Source organism: Rousettus aegyptiacus, unplaced genomic scaffold, assembly GCF_014176215.1.
Source record: "Rousettus aegyptiacus isolate mRouAeg1 unplaced genomic scaffold, mRouAeg1.p scaffold_m13_p_10, whole genome shotgun sequence".
Classification (NCBI taxonomy): Eukaryota; Metazoa; Chordata; class Mammalia; order Chiroptera; family Pteropodidae; genus Rousettus; species Rousettus aegyptiacus.
In genome coordinates, this window is record NW_023416285.1 from 93,641,856 (window position 1) to 93,665,310 (window position 23,455).

General features: G+C 54.9%; 1 protein-coding gene across 28 annotated transcripts in view; it reads right to left on the reverse strand.

Annotated features, from left to right (window-relative positions):
- The window catches only part of CELF2 (CUGBP Elav-like family member 2), a 718,856-nt gene that overhangs the window by 59,275 nt on the left and 636,126 nt on the right, over nt 1-23,455 (reverse strand). For all 28 annotated transcript variants that reach the window (XM_036227159.1, XM_036227131.1, XM_036227123.1 and 25 more), the window contains 2 exons: nt 9,155-9,203; nt 2,504-2,638 (listed from right to left, as the gene is read on the reverse strand). In XM_036227159.1, the coding sequence (XP_036083052.1) occupies nt 2,504-2,638; nt 9,155-9,203 (184 nt within the window). The remainder of the gene's footprint in view (nt 1-2,503; nt 2,639-9,154; nt 9,204-23,455) is intronic.

Below are 23,455 nucleotides of genomic sequence, written 5' to 3' on the forward strand. Positions count from 1 at the left end.
GCGCTCTCCTGCCAAGCCCTGTGTCCGGCTCTTCCTCGTGAAATCTTACCTGTGGAAACAACTCATGTCCGCTCAAGGAGCTCTGGACCCGCGGGCACCAATGCCATTCATTACCGTCCCCACGGGACGGATGGAGCCAGTGAGGGAGGCGTGTTGCATGAACGGGCCCGGCAGGGCGGAGGGGGGAACGGAGGTCACCCCTTCCTGACTCAGTGTCCCCACTACACCACGTGGATAACACACCTGCACAAAAAAATCTCCACATCGCTAACCAGTGATGCTCTAACGCAGGGGTCCCCAACCCCTGGGCTGGGGACCGGTCCCGGTCTGTGGCCTGTCAGGAACCAGGCCACGCAGCAGGAAGTGAGCTGTGGGTGGGTGAGCGAAGCTTCCTCTGCGCTTGCAGCCGCTCCCCAGCACTGGCATCACCGCCTCAGCTCCGCCTCAGATCATCAGGCATCAGAATCTCACAGGAGCACCAGCCCCTACTGTCAAAAACGTGGGGGACGGCTGCCCTGTGAGACATGCAGGGCAGATGCCACGACTGCTGCCACTTAGGAATGGGGAAACTGAGGGAGGGAGGGAGGGAGGAAGATGAACGGACTGCAGGCCCGTGCCATGTCGGGAGCCGCTGTGGGCTCGGTCTTGAAGTCGCTGACCTCCGAGCCACTACGAGGGTCACTAGGAGCAGCTCGGGGGGCTGCCTTTGTTCTTTCTCCACGCCATGTGCCTTGGCGAACGAAAAAATGCAGTGATAACACTGAGGGGCGACTGAGAAGACCAACGGGAGGGAACGGTGGTTCTAATTACGAAACCGGCAGCAGAGAAGGGGTTGCTAAAAACACGACCGTTTCCTGCACAGTTTGTTCTTCGTGTGGCCGCACTGCCCCCTCCCCCCTCCCCGGCAGTCCCTCTCCTGGCCTGTCACCTTAGGGGGCTTACGTCTCTCGTAAGGGCAGCAGGACCACGTGATCCCACGCGGTGAGCCCCGGGTGCGAGCTGGCTGGGACGGCACCAGGGGATGGTGGACGCTGCCCGAGCGTCCTCCTGCTGGTGCCGGAGGCGGAGCCGTGCGGCTCACAGCGCGGTGGACTGTTCTGGGTGACGCCGGTGACGGCACAGTGGCTAGAGGAGCCTGAGGCGCCGGGCCTGCCGTTCAGAGACCCCCTCCAGCTGCTGGGGCCACGCGGACCCAGCGAGGGCGGCAGAACAGGGCTTCCGGACGTGACCGAGACGCAGGCACCGTGGTCTCCGGGCCTCCTCGGTCCACCTTCGGAAGGGAACAGGGGTCGCACGCTTGCTCCCCGCCTTCAGTCTTCCTCTAGACTCGCCCCCGCCCCCCCTGTTTGGGAACTGGCGGGTGACGTGCGGGACACTTCTGTTCTCTGGGCCTGTGACGCCAGCAGCTGCCATCAAGAAGCGTCGCGTCTAGAAGTCAGAAGAACAAATGCTCCTCCTCGCTGGCTGTGAGGGAGACTAGGGGACGGGAAGGCCAGGCTGTGATGCGCGAGGCCCCGTCTCTGCTCCGCGCTGTGCCGCGGGGCGGCAGCGCTATCCTGGGGGTGACAAGCCGCCCCTCACCGGCCCCGTGGGACCCACGCTGCCAACTCCCCGAACAGAGCGAGTGCCAAAGCGCGGATTTCTCAGAGCTGAAAACGCTGTTTTACATACTCGCTTTCGGGGCGGCCTCCCTGCACTGATGGGGACCCCGCTGTCAGATGGTGCCGACGCCCGGTGGCAGCCCTCGTGAGTGTGCGGCCTTGTCGCGGGACGGCCAGCGCGGCAAGGACAGCTACTTCCCACGACTTCACGCAGCCGCCTGCAAAAATGCTGGTTTCCGCCAGTGCTCGGAGCCTCAGCCTTTGCTTCTGTCGCGGTGACAAAGAGAACCCTACGCCCTCCTTCTGGATGGAAGTCACCTCCCTGTCACTAAGCAGAGACTCCCCGCTCTCAGGACTCCAGGAGTCTGGCCTTTGAAACGAAACCCCGGCACCGCGAGGCAGGCCCAGCGCCCGCGGCCGGCCCTGCCCTGCCCCACTGAGAAGGCGGACGGCGTCTCCTGCTCACCTCGCCTCTTGCCGTGGGGAGGCCCCCGCCCTTCACGCTGCTCAGCCGCAGACAGAGAGCCGGAAGCTAAGATGAAAACAGCACATACGCTCTCTCCTCCTCCCCGACTCTCCCTCGGCCCCCAACATCTACTTGGATGTGAGCCTGAGAAGCAGCATGTCACGGCAGGGCGGGCTGCCGGCTCCCCTCCGACAGCGACCCCCTGAGCCGATGAGCGGGTGCCGAGACCTCCCGGCTGGAGCACTAACAGGTGATCGTAAGTTAAATAACTAACAGGTGATCGTTTCGGCCAGGGCGGGCTCTGGCTGGCTGCCTCTGCCACGCGGGACGCACCGCTGCGTGACCCCCCGCTCCGTGCGGCGGCCCCCTCCACCTGGACTGTGGCGCGCGGTTCCCGCGAGCGCCGCGGGAAGGGGGCCCCGGGGACAGCGCTCACCTCGGCTCAGCCCGTCGGGGCCCCGCAGGATCCGGCACTCCTCGATCTGGCCGAACGGGGAGAACATCGCCCTCACGTCGTTCTCGTTGCACTTCTTCGAGACCATGCCTATGAACAGCTTCCTGTCTTCCACGGCTAGGAGCAAAAACAGCGCGTGAGCCGGGCCCGCTGCCGTCCTCTCCCTCGGGATCGGCGCTTCGTGACCGGGGGCCAGGCCCGTGGGACCAAGCGGGGGGGCTGGTCCCCAGGGCTGACTCTCTCCCCCTCCCCCTCCCGGGACACTGCACCTCGCTGCGGGCTTGCTCTTCCTCACGAAACGTCTTCGCAGGACACGAGAGACCTTGAAGTCCGCTCCCCCGCACCCCCCGCCCCGCCACTTGGAAACGAACAGTAATGCATTTACTAGAAGGGTAAAAGTTCTGTGTAACTGCTAAAAAACACCGCCATTCCAGAGCCACTGCAGGAGACAGCTTTCTTTGAGGTAGATGCTCTTTTTCCTTGAGCGAGAGGGAAAGAAAGAGGCCGAGGGAGGGAGACCAACAGGAACAGAGCAGTGGGACAGGAAACAAAACTTTGAAGACCGCAGTGGGCGGAAGAAAACGTCCCTCTCCCCCGACTTCCCATGCTCTCGTCCCCGCCGATCCGGACGCGCGCAGGAGGCCAGAGGGGCCCACTGCTCCGTGAGGCCGCGGACGGCCCCCTCCTCAGCACGGGCCCTGCCGCCGCCGTGAGCAGGGCTATGCGTGCGGTCCGCACATCACGACGGAAGAGGAAGGTGACCCCAGGGACGAGAACCCTGTCTGGAGGCCCCGGGCTCGGGGTAGAACCCGTACCAAACACGTGGCCAGCAAGAACGGCCAACTCGCTCGCAGGCAGGACTCTGGATGAACAGGAAGGAACTTTGGCTGTCACGCCACCATGCAAAGCCTGACCTTGGAAAGCGATGAGGGTACAGACGGGAAGGTTTAACCTCAGAGGACACGGAGATTTCCCTCCAACTCGACATGCTTGTGCCCAGGATGACTGGCCTACATTTGGCCTCAAAGGCGTGATTATAGCAAAGCCCAGGACGGTGTCGAAAGGACGTTGCTGTCTCTGAGTTCTGGAGGGAGCCGCAGGGGACCGGACTTCCTCACGCAGACGCAGAATCTAAACTTCAGAAGTTTTTTCTCCTTTCAGAGTACGTGAACTACCAGCGATGGCCCCCGGGAGCCAGTGGGGGTGCAGGAGGTCAAGGTCAGCGCGGGCACAGCCGTCTAAGCGCTGCAGACACAAGGTGCCTGGGAGAGGGGCTTCCTCCCCACGGGGTCAGTGACGCCCACGCCCGGACGGCCACGGCCACGGCCTCGCCAGAGCCCTTCCCGCGGGAGAGCAGGCGGCATCTCGGGACCACAGGGGGCAGCAGGGAGGGGCCTGTTTCTAGCGCTGGTGGTTCCTACGCAACTCTTCCCCGTGGAAGAAGCCACGGGAGTAAAAATAAACTTATATTCTGCTTATTCTGATCCTGAAGAACCTGGATTTAGTTCTAGACAAACGCAAATGATACACTCCCGGTTGGCCTTTGGTTTCAGTAGTAAACCTATAATTGTGGTGTTTAGCTGAAATGATTTGTAGGTTTTGAGCTTTAATGGGACATGATACTAAATGAAATGTGCAGCTCCTGAGCTAAAAAGTAATTTTTTTTTTTTTTTTTTTTTTTTTTTACTAAGATGAGTATTAAGAGAATGGAAACCATTTAGGAAATTCTAACTTCCTCACCATCATGAAGGGTAAACTCAGACAGGCAGAGAGATGGATGACGATTCTTGACTTTCTCCAATTAACAAGTGTTAACGAAGAACAAAAAAAATTGAAACCTATACCATCCATATGCTATTCGAAATGCTGGTTTCTTTGCGTGTGTGTGCGTGTGTGTGTGTGTGCGCGCGCGCGCATGTGCATGGGTAAAAGAAGCCGGATGTTCACCACCTTTTGCTAGTCCAGGTTGCTCTGTGGTTGTAACGGCTGGGGATGTTCGCTTTAAAGGTAGAACGGCGATAACTACACACATCCAGCTTTCTTCTCCCTTACGTTTTCCTGGTTTTCCAGTGAAAATTTATTCATGCAATTTCTTCTTGGGATTCTTACGCTAAGGATCCCCAAGCGGCTTTGTCAACATTTTAAGTAAATATAATTATCTTGAATTCACTGAACTTTTTCACCATTGTTTGATAAACTGCTTGGTGGGCTTTTCCTAAGTATTCTCGGCAGTATCTCACTCACTTTTTTTTTTTTTTTTTTTAATCTACAAGAATGCTGGTTGCTTCAATAAACCTACCACGTCCATAGTATTCGCCTAAGTGCTTTAGGGGAATTAAAAAGAAGAATTAAAAGGTCCCTGCCCTCTTAGGAAAACATCTACTTTTCTTTAGGATAACCAATGAATGAGGGTGGGGAACTGCTTTTAGGTACAAAGTGTCGTACAGGTGGGGTCGCTGCCATCAACGGCAGCAGCACAACTAGAAGGTTCTCCAGGCCAGCGACCATTTCGAGGTCTCATCCCCTGGTTTAAAATAAGAAAGGGTTAATATTCTAAGTCTGGGGAACAGAAACTTCAGTTTTCAAAGATCTCTAACTGCAAGCCTGTGCTAACACCCTGGTATATAACCTGTCAAAGTCACACCTGGATTTGGGGCGGCCTGAATTAATTAACAGCTTCCCAATGTGCTAGTGCTAACATATGGCATTTAATTACTGCCTGCGATTCTGTGAGTCGCTCCACTTTGAATTTCAAAATTGTTTCTCCATCTTCCAGTCAATCAGAAAGTGACTGGATTGGAAACACCCTGTGATTCCTGTTTCTACGGGAGCCTTGCAGGTCTTCACACTCCCTGACAATATTTAGTTACCTTGACTCCTGCAAGCTCTGAGCTGGACACGTGGACCTGGGGCTTGGGGAGGCCCTAAGAGATGGGGCTTGAATGGAGTTTCTGGATTCGAGGCTTTAAGGTCCCCTGACGAGTGGTGAGGTTGGAGGGTTTTAAAGCAGGGTGGATTTATGCTCTGTCTACAGAGTCAAAAGCAATCCTCTTAACCAGGACAATGGCCTAGGAGTGACCACCGGCTACAGCCACTGAGACGACCGAGCACCCAGGAACCAGAGGGAGCCCCTACGTTCCCTCATCACTCACGGCTGGACGCACTAGCCCAGCAACTGTCTTCAGTTTCCAAGCTGGTGCAGCTGGTACCTCTTCCCGCATATCGATGAAGGATTAAAAGCTGGAAAGGAGGCCCTCCAATAGTACACAAAGAGAGTAACTATGTTCGTGCTGGCACATGCTGGGTCCTGAAATCCACACCTCCACTGCCCTCCCTACACCGTCAGGCGACTCGGTGACAGAAGAATAACAAAAAAGTTGGATTCTTTTGAAGTGTTAAGTATTGATTCTGTGTGTTGTTCTTACAGGCCCCAGCATTTTCTTGCAAATGCAGTGGGTTTGTTTTTTGTTTTTGGCACAGCAGAAGTGGGAAGGCCCGAGTGACATGAGTGAGTTTGCGCAAATGTGCTAGAGGCTGCAGCTTAGATCAGAGCCAATTAAAAGGACGGACCACAAGAAGCCAGAGAGTTGGGAGCTTGTTCTATGAACTGCTGATGTGCGAGGCAGATCGAAGAGCAGTCCAACATCTCTGGGCTCAGCACGGAGGTCCCCTTTGTCACCATCTCCAGACGGACAAAACTCGAGAGACTGACTGCACTTCTGGCCTTCATTTGTCCATCACTAATTAATCTGTGATGAGCAGCCCCTTCTTGCTCAGCAAAGACAAAGTCTTAGACATCTGAACACAGTGATAATGAGTCCGTCACTGTCTAGCTGTGAGGAGCCCTTTGTGCTACCCATAAATGTCAGCAAACTCCATAAAAGAGCAATTAGGGCCTGCCTATGCTCCCGTCACACCCGCGGGAGCTATTCCGAGCCTCCAAGCCAAGGAAACCTGCGTGCTCTCCGAGCTCTGGGAGCTGTGCTGACCTGTCAAAACTGCCATGTGAAACCGAGAAAGGCTCGCCACTTTTATCACTTGCTTTTGAAAATTATGCATTTCTCCTGATTCCGCCATAAGGTCCAAGGAGAACCGTGAACACCTCGTGGCTCAGCAAGGTGAGGTTCCACTAGCACCCCCATCAAGAAGAGCACTTTAAAAGCAGTTTGCAGTCCATTTACACCTTTTCACTTGTTTGTTTGTTTGTTTGTTTTTAACGGGAAATAAAGATGGGTCTACAAAGCAAGGGGAGAAGTGGCCCGGCTAGAAGGTCTGGGGCTCTTCTAGTTCGTGTGCACAGGCCTATGCGGGGCTGCAGACAGCTCACGGCCGGCAGGGCCCGCCTCGGGGAGCTGAAAGCACCGTTGCCCGCACACAGGGAACATTCGCCACGTGCCAGGCGCTGCGCTCGGCCACGCTGACCTGGGCACGCCTCGGCAACGGCTACAGGACGAGGTCACGCGCCAGAGCCCCGCGGCCCCCTTACCGCTCTAGATGAGGCAGCCTGGCGAGGTTACGAAATGCGACCAAGGACACGGTGAACAAGTGCAGGCTCCTTGACGTAGTTTTAACGGCACCCCCCGTCCCCCACGCTCCTCTGTGAGAAGCGGCGCCGTGGGGTGCCGTCCCGTCTCAGCGAGCCCGCGCCCCGTCCCGCGTGGCTTCTGACGTCAGGCCCAGCGGGGTGTGCTGACGGTGGTTTCGCTCTGTTGCTGTGGGTCTAGACCCGCAGCGAGCATCGCCCGCAGCGTCCAGGGCCGACACCGGGCAGCACGGGCATGGACCGCTCTGAGAGCTCTGGCAGCTGTCCTACACAAACAGCGGGGTTCGCGCCCGCACAGCAGAAAAATGCAAGCAAACAAACAAAAAAGTAGAGAACTCCCTCCACGGTTCAACTAGTTAGGTATTTCAGGTCTAAACACTTCCAGCTCGGTTCTCTAATGGGTCCAGTCACACCTTTACAACTATGACCAAAGGTTCAGAAATAAGATCAATTCTTTCCCACCGACTTTTGCTTTCCGTGGCCCCTGTCCTGACAGTTTAGACAGTTATGGAGCCAAAGGACAGTCGGCATGTCTCGGTGGCCAGAAGCTCCCAGGTGACCTTCGGTGACAGGACCCGTCCCAAGACTACGCGGTTCCTCCCTCCCGGGAACGGAGCGGACCGTAACCACGTGTGTCCGGAGCAAACGTGTGGCCTTCGGCAGGGCAGGCCTGAGGCCAGGGGAAGACGCGGCTGGATGGCCGCGGGCATCAACGTCGAATGGACGCGCTCCACCCCTTACCAAGCACTGTCACAAACATCCCGCGCGAGTCTTAAAAAAAAAAAAAAAACAAAAACGGGCGACCTGTGGGAGGCAGTCCCCGCCGTTATTTTACAAATGAGAACGTGAAAGGGTTTTCTGTGACTATGAGATTGGCAGACTGAACGTAAGTCCCATGAAGTCAGGCCAGTGCCTTTCACAGTCTTTTCTCTTTAAAATCCACCCCTGCAGCCCCAGCTGGCAATAAGCCTGGCACGCAGTGAGTCGTCGATGAATCACTGTCGAGTTAAGGAACCAAGTGACTTGACCAAGGTCCCGCAACAAAGCAGCGGCAGATTTTAGACCTTCCGGCGCCGAATGCTATGTCTGTGATGGAGCGGTGGAGGGAACAGGGAATTCACCCCCAGAGAGGTGGGCGGCCGAAGAGAAGCTGGAGGAGGGGGCAGCCCGCGGTACGGCATGGGCTGCTCTTCAAAACCCCCTAGGCCGAGAAGCCAGAAGACAGGATGCACTGTGATGAGCAAAAGAAAGACCTCGTGGAGAGATTCCGAGCCTGCTCGTCATTTACATGTGCGGGGACGCAGCTCTCTGAGAGCGTGGCTTCTGCCCTGATTACTGATTAATGAGGTGCAGAGCTGCCTGGGGCAGGAAACCGTGGTCGTGCCAGTCTGGTGAGACGGGGAAGCTCCGGGGTGGGAGAAGGTGGGAGAGTCCTTTAACGACCATCTCAGGAAACTCGGAAACAAACCAGGGGTAGAAGGTGGGTAAAAACGGAAGCAAAAACGTAGAGAGAGAGAGATGTGGCTATCAACCCTCTCGTGTCTTGGAGAGTCAAAGCTCAATTATTCCCCGGACCTCATCGAATGCATATTTCGGCACTGAGTGCGCATTGATTTAATCAGCAGGCTGAATTCCCAATGAACGTGGATGCAAATGCATCGGCACCATTTAGAGACGAGCACGGTGAGCCAGCGCCAAGCCCGGGGGGCACCCGCGGGAAGGAGCGGACAGACGACGGCCTGGCTCCTAGCGGGCCGGCCTTTCCCGCGCTTCGCCGCACAGCGCAAGGTCATTCCTCCCCATCAGGTGGCCCACGCTGCTCTACGGAAGCAGCCCGACCAAGAGCCAAGGGCCACGGCGTCCCCCCGCAGAGCCCCCAACCGAGGGACACGGAAAACCATTGCGGGTACCATCGTCACAGACCTGACGGCAGAGGTGAACGAGGCAGGAGCTTGCCAGCCCCGGGGTGCGTGTCCCGGAGGGGTTCTCTCTGCCTTTCCCAGAGAAAAAGCCACCAGGGCTGCCGTCACCCCGCCCCCCGACTTCCCAACGGAAACAGACATTAAACGAGACAGTCGGTTACCACCTACCGTTTGACTTTTCACTATCTGCAGGTTTCATCTGAATGGGATGATGCATCTAGAAACACAAAAGTGAGAAAGTTAAGGCAGATTGAACAACCTCAGAAACAGTCTCAGAAATCCCACGCTATCAAACTTGACAACTGACGTGGTTAAAAAGACACACGGATAACACGCGCCCTCTCCCAGGCGAAAGTGACCACGGCTAGACGCGAGCCCGGCTCACGTGCAGTGATGAGGGCCCCCCCTGAGCCGCAGGGCTCTGGGACACAGCACTCCTAAAGCGTGGGCTCTGCCCGCACACTTGAGTTCGGCACCTGGTTCTGCCGCTCGGCATGGTTTCTGCCGGTATCTCAGAGCTCATTCTGGTCCTGCCTCTCATTGTGGCTACGCAACCTTGGGGCGAGTGTCTTAACCTCTCTGGGCTTCAGTCTCCTCATCTACCAAACGGGGAAAACAGTGGGGCTGTGGGAACTGAGTGAGAAAATGCACAGAAAGTGCTTCAATCACTTAGATGCCACGATGCAACGCTGACCGACCACCAAGTGTGGGCTGGGAAGGCAGGGCCGCTGTCCGAACGCAGGGAGGGAGGGAGGCAAGGGCCTCGCGGCCACGTTCACTCCACATGTCGGTCGGACTCGAACCCGACACATAGCGGTGTCCGCATACGGAACTGCGGCCCGTCCGGGCGCTCCCTGGGCCTCTGTGGTGCCGGCCACACCGCCGGGCACCATTTGCAGACGTTACGCCGAGCACAGAACGCTGCCGCCATTTCCAAAGAAAATCAATCCCTCCAACGACTTTCCGAGGTCCTCTTTGCTTCGAATTTCATCCCACTCCGAGGAGCGTCAGAGCCACAGGGCAGACGGAAGCGCTGGTGGTTGCAAACGCTTTTATCATAATGGGACCCGTCCTCGCTGAACCTTTAATTTCCCCAGTGGACCTGCATCGCTTGCAAGCCACAGCTCTGGGTTTTATCTAATTTACATGAAACGGGAATGGTACTCGGCTCGGGTACTTAAACGACGGGAAATTATTGTCGGGACCATGTGCGGCCGACGCCTGCCAGGGGCTTCAAAACACAAGAGGAAGAGGGGAGAGGGAGTTCTGTCGGGGGATGAGAGCCTAAATAATTCAGAGCTGCTTCGTTTACTCTCAAAGGCAAGATGCTCCTGTGCGCAGAACACGGGCCCTGAGATGTGGCGTTGACTCGTATTGCCGCTGCCCCCGTCAAGCTACTCAGTTTGTAGATGAGGGTCTAGAACGAGCATGGGATGTTTAGGGCTAAGTAGACCGGACTCTTCCAAAAAGCCTGGAACGTGTGCCTAAGCCACAAAATCAACTGTGGAGACACCTGATACGGCCTCTTGACCCCCCCCCCCAAAAAAAAAAGGTTCCGGGAGATGGACTGAGCCTTTGACCTTGCCCGCCCATGAAGCAAACATGTATGAAGCGCCCACTGTGCCCCGGCTCTCGGCGAAGAAGTGGGGAACGCAGGCCGCATGGGGAGGCTCGGGCGCTTTGGGGGCCCGCCGTCGTGGGGAGTCTGACGTGACAATGGTGCCCCCCCCTGCCCCCCAGCAACGTGGTGAGCACGGTGACAGAGACAGGGACGAGATGGCGCGGGCGCTTTGGGGGGCAGGCGCTGCCGTCTGCAGGCGAGGGGGACGGTCGCCTGCTGAGCCGACGAGGCGTCGGAGTCACGTCCTGAAGGCCTGCCGGGACGTGCCCGCGGAGGAGGGGGGGAGATGGCCTCTCAAGCCAACGGGACCCCCCGCGTGAAGACTGTCGGGGGAGAGGACACGGCTCCCCGCAGCGTGTCACGGACGGGCGCCGAGGGGCTGCAAACGCAGTGGGCGTCCGGTCTCAGGGGGCCTTGTGTGAAAAATGGGAATTTTCTCTAAAAGCCAATGGTCAGGCATAGAAGATTTAAACAGCGAAGACAGCAAGCTCAAATTCAAATCCTAGAAGAGTCCTTTTCGGCTCCAGCGGAAGCTACGTTACAGAAGACGCCCCTGAGGGGGGTCCCGGCCGCGGAATCAGCTGCAGGGTCCTCAGTCGAGCAGGAAAGAGAGGGTCGTTTGGGGGGAGACTGATGAGCACAGGCCTGGACAGGCCGCATGCGATGTGACCGTGGGTCAGAGAGAAGGGGCCGTGCATCCTGAGAGGGGGCAGCAGGGCCACAGGTGTGGGCCAAGCTGCCCAGAGAGGGACTGAAGAGTGGAGAGCTCCACGAGCCAGGGACAGAACCGTGGAGTCTGAGAGGGCAGAGCGGAGGGCAGTCGGAGGGCAGCGGCCACGTGGGGACCGTGTCGAGAACGAGGCGGTGGTCAGAGCGAGGGCCGCAAGGTGCTAGGACGAAGACCTGGCTCTCGGCTTCCGTGCGGCGGCTGAATCAGCTCAGCTTCCGGCTCGAGACGCCCAGCAGGCTCGGCCACCGACACGCCGCGCGCGTGAGGGTGGTCCCGGACGGTCGTAACGCGGCCGAACCACTGATGTCACCGCAGGACCTCGCGGCCACTGCAGCGTCTCAGTGAGACGCGTCGCTCACGCGTCTGTGGTGAGGCTGGTGAAGACGCTCTGCTCCCGGGTGTGCAGAAGTGCAGCACAATCACACACGGCACACGGCGACGGTGGGAAACACCGATGTCGCTGAGCCGTACGTCTCGCCGCTGTCTCAGAGAACACGCTTCCTGCGCAGAGCGCGACGTGAGCCGCCCACCAGCCGCGGCCCCATGTCGCGCGCCACAACCGGCCATGTCGTTTCCTCCGGTGCGTGATTTCACCTCGCCCTGTGTCGTGCAGTGACGGGCCGTGCAGGCTGTGGCCTGGGGGCGAGGGGCTGTGCCCCACGGCCAGGTGCGCGGTAGGCAGGACCGTCTGGGTTTGGGTAAGTGCACCTGATGGTGTCCGCACAGCGAGGACAGTGCCTAACGATGCATTTCTCAGAACGTGTCCCCGTGGTTAAGCGACGCATGGCTATCATGAAGCAGCTGCTATCACTGAAGCCTTGAACGCTGCTCTGTCCTTCCTGGGCACAGAGGGCGTGAAAGTCAACCTCACCGCGATCTCGATTTTCGGACCCTGGCAAGTTCTGGGAGGGCGGTCGCCCCACTTCGGGCGTGTTCTGGAGACGGTCTAGGTAATGTACATATAGCACCGTGACCTTGGAGAGAGGGGCTCCGTCAGTACTGTAGTAAGAACGGCTCATTATCACGAACAGTTCATCCGAGTTACAAATATTTCCAATCAGACACAGGATGGTAAACGCCAGGGAAGACAAAAAGTGGTCTGGAGGATACCTCCTCGTGACGTCGTCCTTGAGATCGCATGACTCCAGAGACCGCTGGGCACGCTGCGCGGAGCAGGCGTTCTGGTTTCCAGGTCCCAGTTAGGAAGACGGGATTCCTTCCCCACAACAGGAAGCAGTCTCAAAGATCTGACTGTACGCCTGCTCATTCGTTCCCTTAGGTCGGGATGGAAACTGTTCTGTTCCTCACGGAGCTTGTGCCATAGCGGCAGAGAGAAACGGCCGTTTCCCTCGGGTGAGGAGTGTCGTGCTCTGACCCATGGCGTGGGAACTCAGAGGACACACGCCCAACACCCACGGAGGAAGGGCGGGCTGCAGAGGGTGTCTCCGTTGGGGTCCCCAGAAGACAGCAGAGCAGAGCGAGGGCCAGAGAATTCGGGAGTCACTCCTCCAATCTCCTGATGTAAGGGAACCTTGGGTCAGGGCAGAGGCTGGCTCCTAGTGGGGCTCCCTCCTCTCTCTGCCCGTGGCAAGTGAGCACCCCACCTTCGAGAAGTTTTTCAAGGAGCCTAAGAGACGTGTATCAATTATATGGAGGCTGTGTCTCCACAGCCACGCAGGACTGGCCTGAAACACGCTGTGTCCTTGGAGCGCAGAGACGGCAGGATCTGTTTCCAGAACAGTCGATCTCTTGTCCAGGGAGACACGAGATCGACTGTTCTGGAAACAGATCCTGGTTGGTGGCAGGAAATCTGACTTAGTGTATTTCATTGCATTTACGTTTCTATGAAGAAAGCCTCTGAAAAGCATTCCCTTGAAGATTCCTTTGAGTGCCAGGACTTTCCTTCTCATCTGACTGCAGAGCAACATTTTGCCTCATTACGTTAAGGTAGTGGTCAGCGTCTCGGTTACCGTTTAGCCCTATCTGTTTAAAAACCAACAAAGTCCAATGGAAACGGAAATTTTAAGAGCGCCCTCTCGCCAGGGCTAGGGGAAGGGACTGGAGGTAGAAAGCACTTGTTTAGTTTTGGCTGCATTTCCGGTTACATGTGGGGTCACGCGCACAGTAGGTGTTACACTTGGGGGTCACACACACAGTAGGTGTTACATGTGGGTCCCACGCACAGCAGGTGTTACACGTGGGTCACAGTAGATGTTACACTTGGGATCACACGCACCGTAGGTGTTAAATGTGGGGTCACACGCACAGTGTTACACGTGGGATCATACACATAGCAGGTGTTACACATGGGTCACACGCACAGTAGGTGTTCCACGTGGGGTCACACACACAGTAGGTCGAGCGCCTCGGAGGAGGGCGGCTCCTGGGGCCACCGCTTCCCCCTTGGACAGCCTTTCACGGAGCTGCAGCCCCTGGAGGAGGCGGGCCGTACCTCACTGTCCCTCCTGTGCCGAGGCTGAGCATGGCCTTGGTGACGGAATGCAGGCTGCTCCCGTCTGACACGGGCCCGGCTGCCATCGCGGCCTCCGCTCTGGCGGGAGCTGTCAGCATTGGCGTACAGCTGCCTTCCGGGGCAGAGCCTCACCCTGTACCCCACCTCCTCATGAATGTGGCATCTGGCCCCCCCTCTTCTCCTCTGCACCCCCCTCCCCCTGCCCACGTGCCGAGAGCCCTAGGATGGGGCTTTCCAACCCCCGGCCTTCGCGATGGCGGGTCTCCGCCAGGACTCGACTCTCCTCACTCCTCGACGCGCTGACCTTGCATTCGCAGCCAGGAGCCCAGCTGCGGCTCATGAGAATGAGAATGAGGGTACATGTGCGCAGCAAAGCCTTTCCCCAAAGTCTGTGGGGCTCGCTTCGCGTGCGGGGATCTGCGCGGGACCCTGGCGAGAGCTGCCACTGCGTGCACGAGTCCGAACTCGTCGCAGGGACAAAGAGGCGGGGCACCGAGCACCGCGTGCGCTCCCCGGAGCTCCCATCGCACGTGGAGTCTGACGTGACCTCTCCGCCTGTGCCCTGGGATGGGTACGGTGGAGGCTGCGTCTGAGCGGCCAACACGGGCTGACTCTGGAAGGCGGAGGACCCGGGGGAGGGAAACGGGCCGAGGGGACCGTGACAGGGCCGGTCCCTCACACACAGGCGAGCTCATGTGGGAACTTGTTTAACCCCAGACATCGCCAATTGATGAGTTAACCACCTTTCACACGAGATTCAATAACATGTGCCATTTTACACCTGAAACGGGTTCTACGGAGTCACTGTTGTGTGTCTCATCGTTACACCTACGCTGACCCCTGAGAGAATGGTCGTGACGGTGCATGAGATACGCTTCCAGCCCATAAAAGGTTTACGGGCAGAGAAAGAGGGGAGGGGAAGAGGCGAATTCGCAAAAGAGCTCCTTGCGACATGAGAAAATCAAGGCCACAAAGACCAACTGGAACCTTCCTTTCTCTCCATGGCCATGCAAACACGGCTCATGCAGAACACTTCATCTCTCGCTGTGCAGTAGACTACAGATAATGAAAGCACCTGTGCTTTCTGAGTTTGTCTCAAAAGAGTTTGGTAACTGGTCAGTTTCATAAGAATGGCCACCAACGGGAGGCACACACCATCCCCCCAAATGACCACGTGCATTGTCAAGGGCTCTTCTATTATAGGAAGGCACCCCGAAACTTTGCAGGCTTCCCTCTCTCTCTAGCTAGGTACCTATGTCACTGCAGTCACTGTTATATTATGTTCTCCTTAGGAAAGATTAGGATGAAACAAAAGCGGCTTTCTGAACGTTGACTTAGAAGTATTGAACGGGAACTTTGGAATTTCTGATTTTTTTTTTTTAAATGGCAACAAGATGGTAAACTTGCTAAGATACCTTGAGTAGATACCTTGAGTAGAATGACATCTCTGAGAGAATACAGGTGACAAAAATAACATGTTTGATTAGTCAAAACCAGCTTTTGTCATTGAGACAAGCCAGATTTGAGGCACACAGCTATCCCTGCTAGGTGGAGAATTTAGGTACTTTTTGTGAAAACTGGGGTTGGTCTTCCCTTCACTCTCAACTTCCCTGAGCCGACCGCTGCCGCTGTCTCCTTAGGTGTGGTGGCTTAGTTCTCACGGCCGCCCCGAGGAAGGCATGCACGAGGAGCCGGGGAAGCAGGGCCGGGGGAGAGAGGCCCAGCTCCAGGAAACGTGTCGTGCCCAGGCTGATGGAGAGCAAACTGACGATGAGCACGATTAGCTGCCAATCGTGATGTGGGCGGAAAACGGTGGTTCGGAATCGCCGGCGAGAGCCCCCGCCTTGCTGTTTCTCCACCGACTGAGAGAGCAGAAAGCGCAGGGAGAGCCACAGAGTCAGTCGGTGTGGACGAGCCCGCTGGCCACACCAGCGTCTGCACCAGGAGGCCCTGGTGCGTGGCGCCGTGCTACCTGACTGGGTTGCACAGAATTTCTTCGGAAATTCTGGGGAAGGCGGAGTGCCCAGCTGTCCTCTCAAGGTGCGCGCTCAGAGGTGGAGGCCGGGGGCGTGGGGTCCAGACCGCTCTTCTCTGCAGCACTGTTAAGTGCGTTAACGTGGTTAAGCGTGGCGAAAACTGTCAACCAATATTTGCTGACACGCATTTCTATAAAAGTGAGCTCAATCAAGAAGAAAAAAAAGGGAGGGCGGGATTTGAACATGACGAGAAAAAAAATACATGGTATCCTTTCCCTTCCTGCGGCAAATCACCACTGGGGATAAAAAACGTGGTGGAAATAAACGACTATTTCTTTCTCAAAGCCACGGATACATGTGAAGAGCGTAAAGCGTGGACTGTGTAATGGTGGTCAATGAAATCATCATCATCGTTACTGCTTTGACGTAGTATCAGAGTTTCCGTGGGGGAATGAGGGACGGGTCCCTTTTGAAAGCTAAGAGGACATAATCAGAAAGAAGGGCTTTCCTCGGTCATCTGAGAAATAAACAGCCACTATTGCTCCGCTCCCAGCTTTTTTTCATACATACTAATGACCCAGAGATGAAGGAAAACCCACAGAACCCCAATTACATATCTGCTTCTGGCTCATCGGGCCCCAAAGGCAGCTTCTGTCGCTGAAATGACACTACCTACTCACGTGTTCATTACGATCGTGGGGGCACACGGTGGGGGGAGGAACACACAGTGAAGCCGTTTAGTCTTGGCGAAGCACAGAAATAAAATAAAAAACTGCAGGAAAATTAGACGGCTCCGGGTGGGCTTCTCTGAGGGAAGTGGAGTCTGCTTACGGTGGCTAAGTCATCGCTTCCGGCAGATCCCTCGGACCGGCTGTCAGCGGGACATTCCACAGGCCCCTCTGTAACTGGGCGTGGTGGCTGCTCGGCCTGTGCTACCTTCCCTATAAAGCACACATGCGAACGAGAGGCGGGTGGATACAGCCCGGCATTGGTCGTACTCATTAGCTACGGTTAGGGTCTGTGCTTTTGTACTAAATAACAACACAGGTTTCCATTTTTGCTCCACGTGTTCTCGAAAGGAGAACAACGAGCAGGCTCAAACTAGGAAGCACGGAACGGGAATGAAAAGTAACTGTTATGACCAAGTACGAGCAAAAACAACGCTTTCGGACGCATCGCTGGTCAAGAAGAACGTTAATCCTTCCTTAGTTTAGTTTTTCTTAGGGCTATTATTGTACATTAGGAGAGGCAAATCTATGACACTTTTTAACCCTCTAGTCAGGTCTGGTACCTAATTAGCTGTTATTTCAGTAGACAGGATTTATTGTCGTTACGCTCAGCAATGTTACTGTGACCAGAAAGCAATTTTTGGGGTGACATTTCAGTTCTTCCCTCTCCGTTACTGAATCTTTGGGATATAATACATATTCTTTTGGTCAGCTGAGCTCCCAAATAAATTTGGTGAAAAAACAAAGCAAAACTAATTAAAACTAAAAGGGTGTGTACCTGCGTTTGCCGAGAAACCTGTTTGGAGCTATGCGGTTTACTGACAAAAACTGGAGGGTATAAAACAAATTTGGAAATGGAGATTATTTAGAAAGAATCCATGTAAGAAAAAGTGTGTAGGATTGTCACGCCGCTGTGGCGATACTGTGACAGAAGGCCACACAGCGCCTCTGTGTGAGTCGATCACAATCGCTGCTGACTAATGAGCCCGAATTAAGAAAAAGGTACTAATTCTGCCCTTATCACCAAGTGGGAAATACACGGCTATCCTTTCTAACCATGATTTCTTTTTGATTGTGGAACTGTCTACCAAAACCAACGACGGATGCTCCCACTGCCATTCTTCCAGATGTTATCCAGATGCTCGATCAGACGTGCAGCCTGAGCCGTGAAAACCACACGGAAACAACAGCGATGCCTGGCCTGCTCCCTGGGACGTGGTCGAAGGGCCTGGGAGTTCATGTCCCTTGCCGATACTGATTCCACAGGCCACGAACTTAGGGTCATCTCCTATTTTAGGGCAGATGAGTCTGGTTTAAGAACACATTGTCCTTTGACATTGGTCTCTGCCCACAGTGGCCACCGTTGGGCTCGGTTCTCACACAGCCTTGGAATGAGCGAGAACCCAGCCTGCCAGGCTCCTGGGGGCTCCTCCCCCAGCACCAGCTGCTTTCGGGTCTTGCCCCGTTACCCAGGGCTCCACGCCCAGCGCACCGGGGCGAGCAAGCCCTGTGTGCTGCTGCGTGGATGGCGCCGCGCCTCTCTGGTGAGTCAACCCTCCCTGTGAGGCGATGCCCGTTCTCTTGAACTGGCCCTGCCTCCCGGGGCCACAGAGCTGGTTTCCTCCCTCAGGACCCAGTGCAGAGTCTTAGCCAAACTGGGACCTGCTTCCTCCCCGGGGTGTCTCCCCCACCTTCCCAGGGCTTGACTCGGTTACTGCCAATCCCCGGCGCAGCTTCCCAGAACTCTCTTTACTCCCATCCCTTCAGCCACACCTCTGCCACATCCCTACGGGAAACGCCCGGGGCCTGGGAGAGCTGCCCAAACTGCCCTTGCATGTCGGTCACCCACTGGACATGTGACTGCCCACGGACCATCTCCGTGGGAGCAGCCCCTCCTGTAACACTCTGGCTTAGATCTGTCTCCGTTAAATTTCTTTTCCTTCTACACTCCTGTTTGCAGCGCTGCTACCCTCCCGAGCATTCCATTCCTGCTCCGATTCCCACGATGGGGTCTTCACCCCTTCTGGCGCTTGCCTCCCAAGCCATCGTACACACCTCTGCCTTTTAAACCTGAAACTCTGGTCTAATCATCTCTCGCCCTCGCCCAAGAGCTTCCAATTATCTGCCAAAGTAAATTCCAGCTCCTTTGCCTGTCTTTCAAGGAATTCCATGCTTTGACCTAACATTACCTTCTCTCATATCACATGACGGCTCTACCTTTCTCTTCTAGTCAAACTGGGCAACTCCCTATCAGTGGAGCTTCTGCCACACGCTCATCCACAGGGAAGCATAAATAATAACGACCCTCCTGATACATATAAACACTGTATTTCCGTTGCCAACAATAACCACTATGTGTCTCTGTTACATAGAAACACCTACATGTCAAGTTATGAGGTTGAATCATGTGACATGGCCATAGCTGTGGATGAAAAGAAGTTGAACAGTGACAAATTCACATGGTCAACCTCATTGCTCGCACAGGGGCGGGACTGTGTCACCTTCTCTTCACATGACTCATAAAAAGCCCCGAAAGCTCAATTCATGTCGACTCTCTCCTCTGCAAGGTTTGGAGAGCTGGCCAGTGACTCATCTGCAATATTTACAAGCTGTGCGAGTTCAATTAAACATTTACTTGGTGACTTAACACGACGCTGCCCCTCTAAGCCAACCGTGGACTTGATGGGTATTTTGTGTGCGACACAAGCCACTCTTCATCCATTCTCAGCAGCTTCAATACTGTTAAGATTAGTGCTGTTTTATCCGGCAATCTCTAGTTTTCTTTCAACTGTAAGGCAAACTAAAGCCACCACAAGAATACTCCTGTAACAAGCAAATCTTTACAATCTCTGGCTCAAAACTAACTTGGAAAACTTAAGCCAACTGTATTTTATCTAGAAACTTCTGACAGGATGTAAGGCGTTTCATCAAATCAACAGAAAAGTGCCCACTGGATTTCGTATTCCAATGATCCTCCCGTAGTGTAGCTTCTGAGTCCTGAGTCGTTGCTTTGCCAGCCACGTTTATTAATTAGTGTCTAACATTTCCATCTCTCTGCGAGTTGCAACCTCTCATAAAAAATGCATGATTTGATTGGCTTAGGAATGACAACTTCATTTGCGACAGGCAAATACATACCACACCTCACTCAGCAGTCTTTTTCTATTTATTTATTTCACTACCTCCGTGGCCTTTGGGATTTGTACTAAATGAATGAAAACAGATAACTAGTGTAATATTCCTTTCTTAATCATGTTTAAGGAAAAATGATTAAGTCTCCCTCTCTCAAACAAATAAGGCTGGGTGAAAAAAATATATATTCCCTACTAAAAATAGATGGCAAGTTTGACAGAATGCCTTAAGGGCTATTTCACATTATCCATGTTTAAAATGCAAACCCATTAAACATCTGAGTAAGACATCTGATATTGTTTTTAGCAGCTATATTTATTCATCTCATCTGCCGCAGCACTAAACTTCAGCTGACAAGTTCGCCAGATGAGGCTCTCTCCTCCAGCGCTGCTAATCCTTTCTGCGTTTGAGTTTAAGCATTTTGATTTCCACCTTCTACTCTATGGGTGTGAGATGGTGTGCCAGCTTTCGGAGCTCAGGGAAATGGTGATGGTTTGATGGTTCTAGAAATACCCTTATCCCAAAGCTTGGTTTTCTAAAGATCAACTTCAACACGTTGGCCTTCGAAAGCATGGCACGGAACCAAAGTTGAAACGGCAAAGGTAACATAAACGTGGGAAGGGGACACAAAGGACAGGAAGATGGGAGAAACTGTATGTTATGAAAATAAAATAAGGACGCTTCGCGGACGGCACTGATCTGCAGTGGCAAACCTTCTGATGGTTTCTTTCTGGACGTGCAGTGCTGACTGAGCACGTGGGAAACCTGAGCCGCCTCATGTGTGTGGGGTATGGAAAGACCATCGCCGCGGTTAGAAGCATGAGGTCTGGGTTTGAATCTTGGCTTTGCCAACCGCAAGGCCCTCCAGTTAAGCCCCTCGATCTCCTTAAGCCTCGCAAAACTCTGATCATTTCTGACGGCGAGGATCGCATCAGAACATCATCCTTTTTCTGCACGGTTATGAGGAGCGAACCAGGTAACGTGTGTGAAGGTGCACAGCAAACTGTGAAAGTTCTACATGAGCATGAGCTCTCATTTACCCAACGCGTTTAGGGATTATTAGAGTAAAAAGCGCCTGCGACTATCCACGTTTGTGTCTCCTTTTGCGCCTCCAGCTTGCTGAGCAGGGATCGACCCGACCAAAAGGACTACGCTGGGGCGTGAGGGTGTCGAGACTTCCGCCCTGCCAGCTGTAAGAACCCTTGAGGTATTCTGACACCGAGAGATCGTTTTATTCAACAGACATTTGCTGAGCAGCACCTGAGGTAGGGGATGAGGCTGGGCTCTCGGGCTCTTGGAATCTGGAGCTTCGCGTGGAGGCGGCTGAGGTGTCAACAACCGGGGGGGAATGAGATACAGCAGGAGACAGGATGAACTGTGGCACCTGCTACCGTGGGTCGCAGTGGAGGTGTCCTGGATTCCACCTTCCTGAAAGCGTGGGACATGGCTCGTGTAGGGTCCCACGGCTGGAATGCAGCGCGGGGGAGGGGAAGGAAGCGTGCCAGGGAAGTTGGGGAAAAAGGGACATGGTAGGGGGTTCCCGCCTCACCCTGAAGACTCAGCAGTCACACCCATTCTCCTCCTGCCACGCGACAAAGCACGACAGCGCCCACGCGCGCCCGCGGTGTGCCGGGGGCGACGCGTAACGTCCGGTGTCCCGCCTGTAACGCCACCTCTCCTCCTCCGTTCTAGAAAGCGCCTGGGGGGCTAACGCGTGCAGTTACCACAAGGCTGACCTCGAAAGTCCCCTCGGGCCTTTATTAGCTGTGATGGCAACTGGGAAGTCCCAACCGAGAGAGGGCAGAATTCTAGAGATAAGGTAGAAGCAAGAGTCCCTCAGGGATTAGAAATGGGCCACAGAGAGGGGAGGCGCAGGAAGGGGAGAAGCCCCTCGTGATGTCAGCCTCCAGTCCTGCTGGGCCCGCCCACCTTCTCGGACAGGCAGTACGTGCAGAGGGCCCGGTGTGTGAGGGAAGATGACTTAGGTCCTGGAATTTCCTGCGGGCCATCTGGATGCACCTCCCAGGAACAGACAGTGGATCTCGAGGTTTGGGGCTTAGCAAGAAAGTCCAACCTCAAGATCGGGGCTTGGGCATCGGCAGGCTAGAGGAGGGAGTGGTCCCCGTGAGACCTAAGGCAATCGTGTGGCAGGAAAAGAAGGGGGTGAAGGCAGAATCCCAGGAAAGTCACCATTTAGGGCAGAGTTCCTTGCTTGCTGTCCTTGGGAAAAATATCAAATTCCTTTCTACCAGGAGAAAGCACGCCGTTGGTAATTTCCCTCCACTGTAATGAGGGCCCGGGGAAGGCGCAGCCTGAGTTGTCCTTATATGTCCCCTTACACTCCACTAATCCAGCTTCTTCGGTGTCCCAAGCTTTTGGCCAGATCCAGCCTTCCTCTTCCTGAACTGATATCGTGCCTGGCCAGCTGGTGTATTTACTCTTTCATTATTTAGAATTTTGTGTAAGTCTAAGCAAAATTTTCTTTCCAAGTAAAGCTATTAAAAATCACCACTTAAAAGTATTTAATGTCTGCATTCCCATGCACTTGAAGAGAGTGTCACAGTTAGAGGAGAGAGTCGAAGCCGAGATAACATGCCCAGGAACACGCCCAGAGAACTGGAACCGTTACATCGAACCATCTGAATGCCGTCAGAGACTGAAGGGCACGGTTCCTTCGAGGCTTCGAGATGCTGTTTTGAAAACTGGGCCCTGGGCTTGGTTGACTTTGGGATCCCTGACTGGAACGCCAAAACATGCTTCCATGTCCCCTGTCGGAGCCACGAATGTGAGGGGCTACACCTGCACCATGGGCTACCACCTGCCCCATAACACAGGTGTGTCCTAGAGAGTGCCTCCGAGGCTGAAGCTTCCTCAGCATGGCGCTTTGCCGCCCTTCCGAGCACCGAGGGCACTGCACGTTTAGTCGGCGGAGTTGAGTGTCGAGGACTCGCCTCCACTGACATGCCGACTGACCGCTGGAACCTGCCGCCCTGGGGCTCACTGCCTTCTCATTCTCGCCAAGGCCAAGGGTGAAGGGACTCAAGTCATGTGACTCGAAGGCACATGAACAGCGACGAGAGGGCAAAATTTATCGACCTCTGAAAGTGCACAGTCAAGAGGCAGAAGCAACTTTTTAACCCTCCAATCTATGAATTCGGCTCCCGTCAGATGCTGGAATGTTATCATGGACGGAGGACTGCGAGCGGGAAAGGCATCATCTGTGCACACGTTTGGGGGACGGGGTTTCCAAGGCCCAGTCGTTAGGTCGTGATAAGCGACCTGAACGCAAGGTCCGGGCTCACATTTCGACAGAAGCCTGGGGGTCGTTGTCTTCCACTCGGCGGACTCCTCCTGGATCCACAATTCTGTTCAGGTCCAACCCCCGTCGGCGGGCCACACGGAGCTTCTTCCTCTGGGCACACACTCTCTCCCGTCCCACCCCACATCCCTCCCTATCCCATCCGTCTCCTCTGCTCACTTTCGGCTTCTTATTTGGTCAACTGAGCTGCAGTTTGCATTTTGAGGCTGGTCTGATAAACAAAGCTGTGACTTGGGCAAACGCTGGTAACAAATGACTCTGTGCTTATGGACTGCTATCCAGGACGTCTGCTGTACTTCAAGTGATTAAATATTAACCCAAAATGTGAAAATATCTCCAGATCCTCAAGAAGTAAGGACAGTAAACAGGGACCCGCTCAGGGGGGAATCTCACAATTTTGGGCAGATGACATTTCCTTTTAAGCCTCCCGAACTGCTGAAACATCCATGCTAAAGCATTCCTTTTTTAGGAGACAGAATAGTCCACCCTA